The sequence below is a fragment of the Rhinolophus ferrumequinum genome, chromosome 17 (genome assembly GCF_004115265.2).
Source record: "Rhinolophus ferrumequinum isolate MPI-CBG mRhiFer1 chromosome 17, mRhiFer1_v1.p, whole genome shotgun sequence".
Classification (NCBI taxonomy): domain Eukaryota; kingdom Metazoa; phylum Chordata; class Mammalia; order Chiroptera; family Rhinolophidae; genus Rhinolophus; species Rhinolophus ferrumequinum.
In genome coordinates this window covers 44,141,731-44,157,822 of record NC_046300.1, presented here as the reverse complement: position 1 = coordinate 44,157,822, position 16,092 = coordinate 44,141,731, and the positions used below count along the sequence as shown (strand labels likewise).

The 16,092-nt window shown below is 51.4% G+C and overlaps 2 protein-coding genes across 9 annotated transcripts; one reads left to right on the top strand and one right to left on the bottom strand.

Annotated features, from left to right (window-relative positions):
• The first annotated feature begins 34 nt into the window (after positions 1-34).
• On the top strand, positions 35-11,563 carry OGG1 (8-oxoguanine DNA glycosylase). Of its 4 annotated transcripts, none has more exons than XR_004425424.1 (7): positions 37-529; positions 848-1,095; positions 2,145-2,324; positions 3,751-3,932; positions 4,744-4,894; positions 9,639-9,742; positions 10,786-11,563. XR_004425424.1 is itself a non-coding variant. In XM_033131686.1 (7 exons), exons 1-7 carry the CDS (start codon positions 411-413, stop codon positions 5,412-5,414), a joined length of 1,020 nt encoding a protein of 339 aa, XP_032987577.1. In that variant the 5' UTR covers positions 37-410; the 3' UTR covers positions 5,415-5,663. The 4 variants fall into 4 exon arrangements, 3 of the variants coding, with proteins under 3 accessions (XP_032987576.1, XP_032987577.1, XP_032987578.1); XM_033131686.1 differs by lacking the exons at positions 9,639-9,742; positions 10,786-11,563 and adding exons at positions 5,034-5,083; positions 5,325-5,663; XM_033131685.1 differs by lacking the exons at positions 9,639-9,742; positions 10,786-11,563 and adding an exon at positions 5,034-5,225 and having other exon boundaries at positions 35-529.
• Positions 5,567-15,803, bottom strand: CAMK1 (calcium/calmodulin dependent protein kinase I). 5 transcript variants are annotated; one of them, XM_033131683.1, is made up of 12 exons: positions 15,647-15,803; positions 13,450-13,564; positions 11,625-11,756; positions 10,376-10,450; positions 10,128-10,266; positions 9,201-9,327; positions 9,031-9,106; positions 8,208-8,320; positions 7,569-7,647; positions 7,387-7,474; positions 5,987-6,104; positions 5,598-5,878 (listed from the first exon to the last, which is right to left on the bottom strand). In XM_033131683.1, exons 2-12 carry the CDS (start codon positions 13,530-13,532, stop codon positions 5,796-5,798), a joined length of 1,113 nt encoding a protein of 370 aa, XP_032987574.1. In that variant the 5' UTR covers positions 13,533-13,564; positions 15,647-15,803; the 3' UTR covers positions 5,598-5,795. The 5 variants fall into 5 exon arrangements, with proteins under 5 accessions (XP_032987575.1, XP_032987570.1, XP_032987574.1 ...); XM_033131682.1 differs by lacking the exon at positions 15,647-15,803 and adding an exon at positions 15,358-15,410; XM_033131680.1 differs by lacking the exon at positions 15,647-15,803 and adding an exon at positions 15,358-15,417 and having other exon boundaries at positions 5,634-5,878; positions 5,987-6,129.
• Between the last annotated feature and the right edge of the window lie 289 nt (positions 15,804-16,092).

Genomic DNA, 16,092 nt, shown 5'->3' with positions numbered 1-16,092 from the left:
TACCTCTGGATCCCATAAGCCGGCTTTGAGTTCTACTTCCGGTGAGGGAGAGGTCGGCCCCTGGGAAAGCTGGAAGGGTGTGCTTGAGCGCGCTTCCCAGTCGCGGTAGTTCAGGGTACAGTGTTAGGGGTCCGGAGGCCGTGGGGACCCGGGAGAACATGTCCGGCGGGAGGTTGGGGACAGGAAGTGGGACAGTGGGAGAGGCAGGGCTTTGGCGTACTGTAGGGGGCGTGGCCTGCGGGGAGTGGAGGAATTAAATAAAACTGGGCGTACCCTAAACAGATTAAGCGGCCAGAATTGGGTGAGCGAGCTCTTGAGGGGATTTGTCTTGGAAATTAGAGCTTGTTCTGAGTGGGCGTGGCCATTATGGGGCGGAGCCAAGTGGAAAGGTTGTTCCCCCTCCCATAATTATGCCCAGTAGCATGGGGCATCGTACTCTAGCCGCCGTCCCGACTCTGTGGGCCTCCATCCCTTGTCCGCGCTCAGAGCTGCGTCTGGACTTAGTTCTGGCTTCTGGACAGTCCTTCCGGTGAGTGACCCTGGCTCCTGACTCCTCAGCATGTTAGGCTTGGGGTGCAAAGGAATGTTGGGGGTGATGGAAGAGACCTCACGGTACAAAAGAGGAAACTGAGGCACGGTGGTGAACCTGTTACCTACTTTATAAAGTGGATGTAATGAGCCTGTGCAGTGTTGTTATGAGGATCAAATTATATAATTGATGTGAAAAAACGCACTTTACAGTTTATAAATCAGTTTTTTTATATGGAGCAGTTGTAGGATGAGAGGGCTCCAGAGGGTGCAGTAAGGGAAACTGAATACTAGAGCTGCCCTGTTCCTGGGGACTCAGGTGGAGAGAGCAAAGCCCTGCACACTGGAGTGGTGTGCTGGCAGACCAGGTATGGACACTGACCCAGACTGAGGAGCAGCTCTACTGCACTGTGTACCGAGGGGAAAAGGGCTGGGTTGGCAGGCCCACACCAGAAGAGCTAAAAGCCGTGCACCAGTACTTCCAGCTGGATGTCAGCCTGGCTCAACTGTATCATCATTGGAGTTCCGTGGACCCCCACTTCCAAGAGGTGGCTCAGAAATTCCAAGGTGAGTACAGGGTCTGGGTCAGGGGTTGGGTTCTTGTAATTTGATTAGGTCACACAGTTTCACCATCTGTAAAATGGGAATTACCATCTGTAAATTGGGAATTCACCATCTGTAAAATGGGAATCTATCTTATAGGATTTTATGAGGATTAAAAGAATCCTCAAAAAAATACAAGGGGCCGGCCCGGTGGCTTAGGAGGTTGGAGCTCTGTGCTCCTAACTCCGAAGGCTGCTGGTTGGATTCCCACATGGGCCAGTGGGCTCTCAACCACAAGGTTGCCAGTTCAATTCCTCGACTCCCGCGAGGGATGGTGGGCTGCGCCCCCTGCAACTAGCAACGGCAACTGGACCTGGAGCTGATGTGCGCCCTCCACAACTAAGACTGAAAGGACAACAACTTGACTTGTAAAAAAGTCCTGGAAGTACACTCTGTTCCCCAGTAAAGTCCTGTTCCCCTTCCCCAATAAAATCTTTAAAAAAAAAAAAAAGAAAAGAAAGGACAACACCTTGACTTGGAAAAAAGGCCTGGAAGCACACACTATTCCCCAATAAAGTCCTGTTCCCCTTCCCCAATAAAATCTTTAAAAACAAAAAACAAACAAAAAAGAATCAATGCATGTAAAGTGTTTAGAATAGTGCCTGACACAAAGTAGTTATTACTATTATTATTGTCCCGTTGATCACCAGAGAGGAGTGACAAAGACATTGAGCCAAATCCAGCTGTGTGACCTGGGGCAGGTGACATCATTCATTCTGTAAATATTTACAGAGCATCTGCTGTATGACTTGGGAAACAGCAGTGAAAAAAATGGACACAAATCACCACCCTCATAGTGCTTACATTGTGTTCTTTATCTGGGGAATGGAATGATGACCCAGACCTCACAAGATGCTATGAAAAATGAGAGCGTTGGTATTGCTTTCTCTAACAACGCTGTCCCGCGTTCCCCTGGGATTCCCGTGGAGCCTTTGAGCCTAGGATATGAGGGTGGGAGGAGGCCTCTCCCGACATCCAGTGCTTCTCCTACCCCCTGCCTTTCTGCTCTCCAGGTGTGCGACTCCTACAGCAGGAGCCCATTGAGTGTCTTTTCTCCTTCATCTGTTCCTCCAACAACAACATTGCCCGCATCACTGGCATGGTGGAGCGGCTCTGCCAGGCCTTTGGACCTCGGCTCATTCAGCTCGATGATGTCACCTACCATGGCTTCCCCAGCCTGGAGGCCCTGGCTGGTGAGTAGGTGGGTCCCTGCCCCCAGATCCACCAATAGCTTTCAAGGTCTGTTCAGTTCTCTCCTGGTCCCCATCTCCCTTCTCAAAGCTCCCTGCCTTCCCAAAGACTGCCCTCATCCAGAACACCTTGCCTGGTGGTCTGATCAGCCCCAGTCACACCTCATCATCCCTATCTGTCCCTGAAATGACAGCGCCTCACTGGTCTGTGCTTTTTGCCCCATGGGTTCAATACCTCACCAGAAAAACATCCATAGGTAGTGTATAGTAGTTTGGAGTTAAGAGCACATGTTCTGGAAACAGACCGCCTGTGTCTGAATCCCAACCCTGGCACTAATTGCTATATGACCTTGAGCACATTATTTAGCCTCTCTGTGCCTCAGTTTCTTCATCTATGGAATGGGATAATAATAGCACCTACCTATCAGAGTTGTCATGAGGGTTAAATAAAGGACTGTACATACTGCACCTAGCATAGTGTTTGGCGCATGGGAAGTATGCACAATATTCAAGTTGCTCTCTATAGTGAACCCAGCCATCTTGTATCCAAGAACACACGTTCTTCACAGCAGCCCTGTGAGACAAGTATTTTATAGAGATAAGTATCTCAGTTGGCACCTGTGAGAACCAAACTAGGGGAAGTGCTTGAGGCCTGCGTGGCAAGGAGACAGCCAGCCTAGAGAAAAGAGAATGTTTTTTGTGCTTAGAAACCCAGTCTTGGGTCTCAGCTCCCAGCTTAGTTGTCATAAGACCTCAAAAAATTCATTCATCTCTCCAACCTTATTTGTAGGATGAGAATAACAGTTTCTATCCAGAAGGGTTTGAGGGGTGAATAAAGCAATTATGAGGCTGGGTAGTATAATGGGTTTAGAACTCAGGTGTTGGTGTCCCAAGCCCAGAGTCAAGATCCCATCTCCACTGTGTCCTTTCTTGAGCAAGTTACTTAACTTCCTCTAAGTCCTCGTTTCTCCATCTGCAATATGGGAAGAAACAGTACTGTCATCCGGGTCCTTGGGAAAAGCATGACAATGTACCTAAAGCACTTTGCCCATGCTTGATACCCAGCACTTGATCAGAGAAGCTGACACTATTATTACGGCTATTATTTTAGGTCATGAGGGTGAACAGCCCTTTGGAAAGGTTAAAGAACTTAATTGTGCAGTTCCTCCAGGGCAGCAAGTCCTTCTCAGTCCCTGCTTCGATGTCTAACATATAGTAGGTGCTCAGAAAACATTTGTAGAGGGTCACAACCCAGGCCTTAACCCTTTCCTTTGCACATGCAAGTGTCCTGGGGTCTCTCAGAGGTGGTAAGGTGAGAGAGGGGTGCTTAGAGAAAGCATTCTTGTGGGGTGGAGGGCTCACACTAGCCTGAGGACAGGAAGGATTTGAGGATGCCTGACCCCTGCTCCCTTTTTCACCCACCCCACAGGGCCGGAAGTGGAGGCTCAACTCAGAAAGCTGGGCCTGGGGTACCGTGCCCGCTATGTGAGTGCCAGTGCCCGAGCCATCCTGGAAGAACAGGGCGGGCTGCCCTGGCTTCAGCAGCTGCGCAGGGCCTCCTACGAGGAGGCCCACAAGGCCCTCTGCACCCTGCCCGGGGTGGGCACCAAGGTGAGGCACAATGTCACCACTTGTGTTGAGTGGCAGAGTAGGAGATAAGGCAGGCCTGAGAGCTGGGTGCAGGCTTGGCTTCTGGAGGCATTGTAGGCAGGAGAGAGGATACAAGCAGGTTTTTTATTAAAGAAAATGTAAAAGGGTGTAAAGGACATTGTTGCCCTTTGAATGCATTTTTAGAAAGGCCATTTGTTCAGGTGCATATATACACTGCCATATGTATGCAGAAATTTCCAGAAGGAATCACAGGAAACTTAATAATGGTTATCTTCAGGAAGACAAATTAGGAAGATGTTTCTACTTTTCATTTTATTCTTCTCTTGAAATTATATGTACTTATAAAACTTTTTGTTTAATTTCAACAGGGCTAGCTGGCAGTAAGACGATTAGGAACTTGACATTTATTGTTTTCTTCTTTATACTTCTCTGTAGTTCAAAAAATGAATTTTTGTTTAAAGACCTTTTTTTAACGGGCTCTGAACTTCAGCCTAACATTAAATCTTGCTTTTGCCTCTTTCTAACCATGTAACTTAGGCCAAGTCACTTCACCTTTCAGAACCTCAGTTTTCCTCTCTGCAAAATGGATACAGTATCACTTTCTTCCCAGGTTATGATGAGAATCTGGCCCACATCAATATTCATGCAGTAATACTCTCATCACAGCTAGTTTTAAAATTATTAATAGATACCGTATGTGGATTGAGACTGTAAAATAACATCAGTGGAGGAGGAGGCTTTGAAACTGGAAGCAGGATGCTGCCCGGATCCTGCCATTCCTTCTCTGTGGCTCACTCTATGTCTGTCAAAGGTGGCCGATTGCATCTGCTTGATGGCTCTAGACAAGCCCCAGGCCGTGCCTGTGGATGTCCACGTCTGGCAGATCGCCCAACGTGACTACAGTTGGTTTCCCACCAAGACCCAAGCCAAGTGTCCAAGCCCCCAGGCCAACAAGGAACTGGGTAAGGAGAAAGAGTGGGATGCCAGGGCTGGCAGTGGGCTGGGGTGGTGGAAACCTTTCCCACCTCTCCCTGAAACCCTACTCCTGTGGATGGGGAGCAGGAGGAGCCCATTCATTTTGCCTCATCACTTCTGATGTAGGAAACTTCTTCCGGAGCCTGTGGGGACCTTATGCTGGCTGGGCCCAAGCAGTGAGTGTACCTAGGCTTCCCTTCCTTTCCCCCAGCCTTGACCCAGTGGACTCCTCCACCAACACCACCCTAGGTGACCCTAAAAGATTCTCCCCCCGCCCTCCCCAGCCCTGACTCCAGTGACCGCGCAGTGGCCTGGCTCTGCTCCCCACGAACTCTTCTATCCCCACACTACCAGCAGCCCCACCAGCCCTGGCCCCAGTGTATCCTCTCCCCACACAGACTCCTTCCCCTACCCCAGGTGCTGTTCAGTGCTGACCTGCGCCATCCCCGCCAAGCTCAAGAGCCACCAGCAAAGCACAGAAAGCGATCCACAGGGCCCGAAGGCTAGGTGGGGGGCACTGGACAAAGAGGTTTCCTAACACCTTTCTGCTCCGTTCCCCACTGCTCTCTCCCATCCAGCCTCATGTTGGGAAGGGGGCTCCCTGCAACTACCTCAGGAGTCAAGCACCCTCAAATCAAGCAGTTTGCACAACAGTGTGGGGTAGGGGTTTCCTGGGGAGACAGAGCTACCTATGGTTTTATCCTTTTCCCTTTATTACAAGAAGGAACAATAAAATAGAAACATTTGTATGGAAAATGCAGTGGAAGAGTGGTAAGGAAAGGGGTAGCAAGTGCATGGGGCAGGAGAACTCCCAGTTCGGGGAGGGAAGGGGAGCAGGCTACTCCCAAATCCTCCCCCACAGGAGATCCTAACCCTGGATCCAGGGTCCTAGAGCTGGTGGGGCAGTGTGGGGGACAGTTCCGGGCCCGGCTCCACGCAGCAGTCTCGACAGCAGTAGCCAGCCACTGGCCCTACATGGGAAGAGAGAACAGAGTTGGCCGTGGGAGCAGACCGTCCACTCCAGCCTGGGTGCCTCTTCGTGGACCACCCATGCCCTTCCACGGAGCCCTGGTCCTCACCCCCAGCTGCTGGTGTCAGCAGCTCCCCGTGGCTTGCCGCCTGTCCCTGCCCCTCCTGGCTGGTGCCCAGCTGTAGCTTCCTCATGTGCCGCACCACAGCCGTGGCATTGAAGGCTTGCTGTGGGGAAAAGGGGGAAAAGGGACTTTGGAGAGAGTGGGAGATCACAGGACAGGGTCTCACAGTGAGATTCTTGCCATGGTTCTGTTATTTTTAGGTGTTATTGATTGATCCTCCCACATCCCCCAAAACATCTGCAAGGCTTTATTAAATTATATTCAACCATATTGTGTATTTACATACACACACACATATGTATATATAAACAACTTTGTATATATAATTCATATTCTCATAATAGCAAACAATATAGCATTATGTGTCAGGCATCATTCTAAGCACTTTACACAGTAATTTAACCTTCACATAAGTCTTTGAGGTGGGCACTAGTAGTGTCACCATTGTCAAAGCAGGAAACTGAGGCATGGAGTAGTTAAGTCACTTGCCCAGGTATATATGTGTCATTCTGTATTCAGCATATCCACCAAGATGTCCCACACACCCCTCAAATTCACCATATTCAAAACCAAAATCATGCTCCCAAGACAAGTTTCTGTCCCTGGGACCCCCATCTCAGTGACGGCACCACCGTCCACCCTGTCCCCAACCAAAATCTTAGGCCAGCCCTTGACATCTCTCTCCCACAACATCCATTCTACCATCACTTCTCATCAAATCTACCTCCTACACGATTCCTAGACCAACCACACTTCTCTGTTCCTGTTGCCACTGCTCTGATCCAAGCCCTCCTGTGAGCGTCTCTGCCACAGCCTCCTAAGGGATCTCCCAGCCTTCACTCCAGCCTCTCTCCAAAGGGCACATTCCTGCTGAAAATCATTCTGGGGTTCTTCAGTATCCCCAGGATCAAGTCAGGGCCCCACGGTGGCACTCAAAACCCCAATCGGCCTGGCCCCTACCTGCGTCTCCTCCCACAACCCCTCTAGTCTGGCATTGTCACTTCCCTGAATGGACACATTCTTTCTTGCCCCTGCTCCTTTGTACATTGGTTCCCTCTGCCTCACATTATTCTGCTGTGCCTGGTTAATTCCTAGTCAACTGTCAGGTCTGCCAGGCCATCACCACCTTTATGCTCCTTCCAGGACGTGTATGCCTCACAAAGAATCATATACTGTTCTCCCGCTAGACTTGGAGGTCAGGGACCCTCACTAGACTACGGTGAGTGTCAGGGAACATTGAATGAATGCAGGAGGTTCTTTAGCATGCACCCTGAGCAGTTACTGTGTGCCCAGCTTGATGCTAGGTGCTCTGCAAGCTGAGGCCTGCATAGGGTTGGGGAGGAGTCCGGGGGTGCTGGGACCCAGGACCAGGGCTGTGGGCTCACCTTCCACTTGCTCTTGGCAAAGTTCTTCTTGATCTGCTCGCTCACCGACTGGTGAATATTCTTATCTAGAGCTGTATCGCCTGCAATCCTAGGGTAGGGTGTGTGGAGGGTTATCCGCGAAGGCAGAGGCAAGCCTGGGGGGCCCTGCCCCCAGCCCGCCTGTAGCTCGTGGGAGCTCTCACCATGGGTGCTGCAAGGCCTGCTCACACGTGAACCTCTTCTCTGGGTCCTTCTCCATCAAGTGCTGAATGAAGTCTTTGGCTGAACCCCCAAGACAAAAGCAAAGACAGACAGCGTGGCAGTGCCTGTGGACACCCCTAAGACAGAAACCGCCCCCTCAGGTCTGACAAGAGGCCAGATCTACCCATCACTGCCCCGCCCACCTGTTCTCTAAGCCCTCCCCCAAGCCCAGCCTCCCAGCTCTCTCCTTTGCCCTTCAGAAAAACTTGTTCTTAGAGAAGACTATCAGTGTATTCACACTGATGTGTAAATGATTGAGGTTTGCACAGGTTTGCCTCCTAATAGAAGGCACAAAAAGACAGATGAAAACTTTTGCTTGGTGTTTTAGGCACTAGGAAGTCAGTGGGGGAGGTAGTTTCAAAAATACTATGTTTGAAGTCTTATTGAACGAATGAATGCCTACAGGTTTCTCAGACCAGGGCCAGCAGAGGGAAGCACCTGGGCTGGGTGTCTGGTCTCAGAGTAAGCTCTTAGTCTGGGGCTGGGGAAATGACTGAAGGAAAGCAGTGAGGTGGCCCCCAAAGCAGATGAGGAAGTCACCGGAGGCAGGACGCAGGGGAAGAAGGCAAAGCCCCAAATACCAGAGTCGGAGATGTCGTCCCAGTAAGGAGAGTCAAACTCGTACTCGGCCTTCAAAATCTGTTCAAAGAGTTTGGCATCATTCTCGTCATAGAAGGGGGGGTAACCGCAGAGCCTAGGCAGGGAGAAACTCATCCTCATTTCCATTTTCAGTGCACCCACTGGCTTCAGGCTGGAGCTTTGGGGCAGGACCCACATGAAAGAGTTCCCCCTTTTACAAGTGGGGGGCGGAATCTACCCCTCTCTGCCTTATTCACTCCTGTCCAGTTTCACTGACCCTCTTTCTGTTCCTTAACACGCCACCATCTTGCCTTCCTTAGGGCCTTGGCACGTGCTGTTCCCTCTGCCTAAAGCATTTCCCCTCCACACCTCCAATGTCTGGTTCCCTCACTTCATTCGGGATGCCACTCAAATGTCACCTCCTCAGAGAGGCCTTCCCTGGCTGCTTTATCTAACATGGCATCTACCCCCATCTCCCTACCCTGCTTGATTTTTCTTCAGAGCAGTTTTTACCACCTGACATTATTTTATAGATTTATTTCCTTGTTGTTTACTTGTTTATTTACTCATCTGTCTCTCCTACTAGAGTGTCTGCTCCCTGAGGGCTCCATGTTTTGTTCTCTGTCTGCTAAACCCACCCCCCGCCCCGTGATTGGCACAATGCCTAAAACATAGTATCTATTGAATGAAGTACCATTAGTCATTAAATAGTAGATAAAAATGTGGATGGCAGGAAGGAAGAAATAGCAGAGGGGAGGGAGAAAGCAAAGGAGTGGAGAGGAGAACTCTGGAGCCACACACCCCAACAACCAAGCCCCCACTCACAAGATGTAGGCGATGACCCCAATGGACCAGCAATCCACTGCCTTGCTGTAGGGCTTCTGGGCCAGGACCTCAGGGGCTATGGCAGGAAGAGGACATGGGGGTCACAAATCTCTGCCTTGCAGCTCCTGGTTCCTCCCCCGCCCGTGGCCCCAGCCCAGGGCCCTCCGCACCCACGTATCCTGGGGTCCCGCAGGCCGTGGAGAGGACACTGCCAGGGTCCTCCATCTTGGAAAGGCCAAAGTCAGAGATCATGATCTTGGAGTCCTCATCCAGGCTGTAGTACAACAGATTCTCTGGCTTGGAGGGCGGGAGGGAGGGCAGGAGGGAGGGCAAGGGGCAGTTAGAGACAGCCAGAGCCTGGCAGAACCCTCTGTCTCCCCAAGCACCCCGAGCAGCCACTGTGGCTTCACGGCTGCCATCTTGGCTGGAGGCACAAGAAACAAGGAGTTTAAAAGTTCCAGAAAGGACAAGGGACTCGGGGACGTGGGAGGGAGTTTTCTGTAAGCCTCAGGTATTTATTGTGAAGCCCTAAAGAAATGATTTTTGAGCACCTACTGTGTACCAGATCTGGGACTAGTGCTTGATTTCATTTCATCCATCCCTGCCAGGCCAGTCTGAATAATCCCACCTTACAGATGAGGAAACTGAGAGGCAAAGTGACTTACCTGAGAACCTACAGTCAGGGAATAACAAGCCCAGGATTCAAACCCAGGTATGTCTCACCCCAGATCTGGTCTTCTAGACCAGAATGAGACGTACTACAAAAGGTCAACCCTGTTATAGTCTCTGAGAAGTACAATTTCAGGGGTTTCTGGCTTTCTTCATTATATTTTGCTCTCCCATCTAAGTTTTCTACAAAGAGCAAGTGGGACTTTTATTGTCAGAAAAGACACAAGATGCTATTTGGATAAAATGACAGTAGAGTTCACCTTTGTGTCCATTTGGGTGTCTGAACTGAAATGGGAGGAGGCAGGGTATGGTTTACAAGGGCCACTGTGCAGCAAGGCTCAGGGGTGAGAGTTTCCCCAGGTCCCACAGTGAGGAGAGGGCAGAGCACGCCCCCTCCCCCGGTGTCTCAGCTCACTCTCACACCCCACCTTGAGGTCCCGGTGTACGATGCCCAGGTCGTGCAGGTACTTGACAGCATCCAGCACCTGGAAGATGAGGCGGCTGGCATCCCGCTCTGTGTAGAAGCCTTTTTCCACAATGCGGTCAAACAGTTCCCCTCCTGACACCCTGCAGCAGGGAACAGGGCAGTCTGGCCATGAGAGTGGGGGACGCAGGGATGCTCGGGAGGGGGCGGCAGGGAGAGATGTGAGGAAGGGGTACAGGTGGGGCCACTCACAGCTGCATGATGAGGTAGAGGTGGCCCCCACTCTCATAGATGTCATCCAGGGCAACAATATTGGGGTGCTTGATCCTGAAAGGAGAAATGAGGTGGTTCAGAGCTGAGGACGGCTCAGCCAATGGCTTCCCTCATTGAAGGACCAACACCTGAAAACCTGGGTAGGACAAACCAAGGCTCTGGGTACCAAAGGGAAAAGCTGATTTACCATGATTGGAAGGCAGGAGAGCACAGAAGTAATACCAGGTTCTGGCATCTGACAGACCTGATTCAAACCCGCCTCTATCACATTCGATTTGGGGGCAAGTCTTACTACCTCACGGTGCTGATTTAAAATTTTTTCCTGTTTATAAGTTTGTCAGCCTCCAAGAGACCGGGGCCTTTAATCCTGCTCACCACTTTTCCTCCAGCGCCAGGTGCAGAGTAGGTGCTCACAAATGTGGCACCTCTCTGAGCCTCAGTTTCTTCATCTATAATATGAAGCCAATGATGGTACTCCCTTCAAAGAGTTGGGATGAGGTTCACATGAGATAATGCAGGTAAGTAAGATGCTCGCCACAGTGCCTGACATATAGTAAATGCTCGAAAAATGAACCAGTGATGGTGATTGAGCTTGATGGAAGATGGCTCTGCCACAGACTTGGTGTGTGACCTTGGGCAAGTCCTTTGCCTTCTCTGGGCCTCAGTTTCCCCAGCCCTACCACCAGTAGTGAAAATGATCATTTCGTCCCTGCCCAGGGTGGTTGGAAAGCTCAGGGAAGAGAGTGGATGTGAAGATTCTCTATAAACTTTCCAGTGAGGGCAGCAAGCGTCATATCAGCGTAAGCAATTCCTAGACCAGGTGGTGTTGATTTAGTCACAGGTTCAGCATACAGACATTTTTAAACTTGCTGAGTGGCTTATGTGGGGAGAATTTGAGGTAGGTCTAGCAATAACACCAGTTGAGATCCGTGGGTGCAAGCCATGTTCAAGGATTGACCTTTAGACCTGATTTAACAGATTAAACCACTGTAAATAAGCAGTGACATCTCAATCACATCTGTCATGTTAGCTATTGTGCCAGGCACTTGAAGCAAAGGACCTCTAATGCTCTCCACCACCTTGACAAGTGGAGGTTATTACCCCATTTTATAAATAAACAATTTGAGGCTCCGAGGAGTTAACTGATTTGCCCACAGCAGAGGTTGGAGGAGGATGGGAAGGGCTGGGGTAGGGTCGCCTGGGCAGGGTCAGGTGAGGGCCCACGCACTTGTGCAGCACAGCAATCTCATTCTCCATGCTGCCCTCCTTGCCCTCCAGAGCCTTCTTGGCAATGCATTTGATGGCCACCAGCTTCTGAGTCCTTTTATCTTCTGCCAGGATGACCTCTGAGAAGGCTCCCCTGCAGGGAGAGGGGATTCATGAGGCAAGGAACTAGAAGCCCTGCTTCCCTCCAGCCTCTTCTCCATCCTCGATGGCTTGTGTGACCACCGCTGGACCAAGAAGGTGGCATCGGCCTCCCCCCGTCACCTATCTACCCTCTGGTGCCAATCAGAGGTGTCTATGCCCTGGCCACAGTAACTGGGTCACGTGATGCAAGCCAGGGTATTGGCTCTTTGAGAATGAGGTGCCAGTGAGGTAGATAGACTGTAAGCCTGGGGCTACTGGTAGTCATCTTTGCCACTACCTGGGGAAAGCTGTTTGAGAATGAAGCCAGCTCAAAGGAAACCAGAGCTGAGAAATGGTCAAGAACGATTTCCTGCAAACATCATGTGAGCCCCTGAATCCAGCTATGCCTGAAGTTGACACCCTGGGCTTTTTGATTATGTGCATTATTGATTCCTTTTTCTGCTAAAGCCAATTTGAGTCAGGGCTAATTTAACACCCTTTCGAACTTTGAAGCCCATCTGCATAAACTGGGAACTTTTTAGAAATGTAAACTCTCAGGCCCCACCCCAGACCTACTAAATCCGTTTTAACAAGAAACTTCATTTGAGAAGCAGTGCTTTAGAACAGGCTCTTAGAAAGAAACAAACTCACTTGCACTGAAGTTCACTAAGGAGGGTTTACTAAAGTATTCTTTCTACAGTTTTTTGCTTTCCCTGGGATAATAAGTCATAAGTCAAAGAAAAGCACCTCCCATGGTGAAATCTCAATCATCAGACTCACTAGTGACTGGTAGCCTCGTTGCTGGTTTCCAGTCTTGTCCCTTTCCAGCTTACCCTCCATACTGTGGCCAGAGCGACCATCCTGAATTGCAAACCTGTCAAAAAGTCTCAGATGTTTTTCTATGGCCTGTCAGATAAAGTCAAGCCTCCATAGCTTGGCTTCCAAGGCCTTACATGACCTGTTCCCCTCTCTTCTCCAGCCTCTTCCCCATTTTCCCCAGCCTCGGATGATAAGCTTCACCAGACTCTTTACCCCTTTCCACACAAAACGTGCCTCAGAACCTTTGCTTATGCTATGCCTTCTGCCTGGAATGCCTTCCCAGTCTGACAAGTGCACTCCTACCCATCCTTCAGTTCCCAGCTCTAATACCCGCTTCTCCAGAAAGTTTTCTCCCAGGCAGAAGCCACTGCTCTCTCTGGGCTCTACGGCGTCCTCATTCCCTTCTTTAACTGGAGCCCAACACATACTGTGTTGTCATTTTCCCTGGGTCTGTCACCCTCACATGTCTGGGATCAATTTGAGGGCAGAAACCAGGTTTGAGTTATTTCTGGACTCCCAGCACTGAGAACAGAGCCATGCCCAGCTGCAGTTCCCAGACCCAGGCCAGAACTCCTAGCTCTTGGCAGCAAGTTGGATAAACTGGCTCCTTCATTCTCCCCTAATTCCTTCTCTTCACAAGAACCCAGAGCTGTGGCAAGGGCAGCCCCTGTTCCACCCACTGTGGGCCAGAAGTGCAAAGCCGGGGCCATGGCAAGGTCTCCACAGGGCTTAGACGGTAGGAAACAGGAAGTAGTGATCAACTGACCAGAGGAAGCACCACCCTGGATTCAGCCTCCCCAGCCAGCCAAGCCCCAGGGGGAGGACCTTCCCAACCCTTCCCTTCAACTCAGGGACAGCACCCCCTTCTCTCCTGCCCTGAGACTCACGTTCCCAGAACTTCACGGAAGTCATAAATGTCCCTAATGTCCTCCACCTGCTTCCAGCTGGGGCCTTCCACTGCCCCCGGCATGGCCCACTGCCCCCTGGCCACAGCCAGGGCTCCTGGAAAAGGGAATGGAGGGAAAAGACTCAGTTGGGCCCAGACTTGTATGTGGGAACTTCATGGGGGCCCCATTCAGTCATTCGGCCTACATTTATTCATTCTTTGATTCATTTATTCAACAAACATTCATTCACCAGTCATTTGTTCATTCTGCAAATCTTTATTCCTAGAGGAAAATCCTTCATGGTGGCAGCAAAATCCTTCATTCACCATAGTCATTCATTCATTCATCGCACCTTTCAGTTTCTCCCTCTCCAAATCCAAACACCGCAGGGGACCCTGGCCTCCTGGAGGACAGTAGAGAAGACCCCAGAGCAGCTTGTAGAAACACACAGCCCCGGAGGATCCCTCTGTCCACAGAACCAGCCATGTCCCAGCCCTACCCTGGGAATTGCTGGGGTGATTCTTCTCCCTCCTCCTTCTGCTCCCCTACCAGCCTCTCCGAAATCAGGTTTCCGCCAGCTTGGGCTTCCAGCAATATCTCAGCCACGTTTTTAAATAGCTCCTTCTGCACTGTTACCAGGGCAACAGCAGCCACAGCTGGAGCTCAACAGGCCTCTTATTACCCCCTCCCTCCTAACTCCCTGAGTCCCAGCAGCCTAAGAAATGGTCCCACCCAGCTTGCCCCTCCTGACTTCAACTGACCCTGATCCAGCTACACCTTACTCTGCTGAGACCTCTGTCAGCAGGAGAGGGTGAGAGTTCTCTCCATTTATCAGATAGGGAATGGGGAGACTGAGGTTGGTGATGGGGAGGGATGGGTCCAGCGTTTCCCAAATGACACATCGATGGGGCATCAGCCAAGCTTGCCAAGGGCAAAGGCATTAGAGGGGCTAGCCCTCAGCTGGTCCTTCTAATATGCAGCCAGACGGGCCCATGCAGAGAACACAGCCTCTCAACCCTATCCCAAGCCCTAGGAGAGTAAGGCTGAAATAGAGCCCCCAGCATGCTGTGTGACCTCAGGGAAGGCACTTTCCTTCTCTGTTTTCTCTGCTGGAGAATGAGGGGAAGGTGCCCTGACTAGAGTCCCTGGTCTGAGATCCCACTCCTTGGATGGGACCTCCTTCCCAGGGGGGCCTGGCCACCCATCCCAGGCATGGAAACTTCAGGAAAGAAACTTGATGGTAAGCTCTAGAGGCAGTTTTAAAATTCACCTGGAGGCCTGGCACATACCACCCTCACAGTTCCACACATACCCATGCACCCATACACACCACACCAAGCCTCACCCACACCTCTGAACCCAAACATCTGCCCCAGATCCAGCACAGTCCATCCCCAGATACCCTGACACCTGATAACATACGTACACCCAGACATGTCCAAATGTACACTCCCGGACATCCTTGCACCCAAACCTCCCTCCCATAGATACCTCTCACCCTGAAACACATCTGTACATAGGTAGACAAGATGACACCCAGACACACACACACGCACGCACACACACACCTCACCTGTATACCAGACATCTGGGATTCACTCATACTTTTCACCCTCCAGCTCCTATACATCCTATAAGCTCCTAGACTCCAAAACAAACCCCAACAACTTATACACCTAACTTCAAACATCCTCAGTACACAATTGTATATTCCCCCAACTCTCTGTACATTTTGAACCAGATAACAGCATGCACAACACCTGGACACACATCTGCAACAAAAACACTGATTCCCAGACATCCCCCACCCATAAGGATGCAATTACACGTCAACATACGGAAACTCTGTATCTGACCCACATCCCTAAGGCTAAGACATTAGTACACCCCAACACGGCCCCCACACACCTCCAAATGCCCAGTCCTTCCACATTCAGGCCCAGCGCCGTGCGCGCGCGCGCGGGCACACACACACCCCTCCCCACCTTCCTCTATTTAGCCACTCAGTTCCCCACCTGCCCAACTGGCACCTGTTAGGCTTGGGGCAGAGGTCGGGGTGGGAAAGGCCCAACCCTGCCCATCCAGAGTCCAGACCGCCCGGGCACCCCCTCATATGGGAGGGTATCCAGCGGCTGGAGGGTTCGGCCGCCCCTCCTCAACGCCCAAGGGCGCAGGCGGGGCGGCCCCTGGGCTGTACCTGCGGCTGCCCCGCCGCGGGGCTGGCTGGGAGGCCCGAGGTGGCAGGCGATGAGCTCCCGCCACGGTCCGCCGCCGCTGTGCTCCTGGCCCGCCCGCCTGTTCTCTCGCTGGGGCTCGGCTTGAGCTCAGCTGACTCCCTCCGCCCGCCTGCGGCTCTGATGTCAGTGGAGGCGGAGCCTGCGGCGGAGGGACAGAGACTGGGAGGCCAGGCTCAGCTGCGGGGCTGGGAAAGGGGCGCGAGAGGGGGTAGAGAGATGGGGGGACCGCTGGTACTGGTCAGATCCTCTGCTGGACTCTTGCCGCCCTTTGTCTCCAGTAGGACCTCCATTTCACAGAGGGGACAACTGAAGCCCAGAGAGATGAAAGGTATTTTGAACAGCTGGTCCGAGCAAAGGCAGATTTGGACCCAGGTCTATCTGATGCCAGAGGCTGGCCAATTTCACC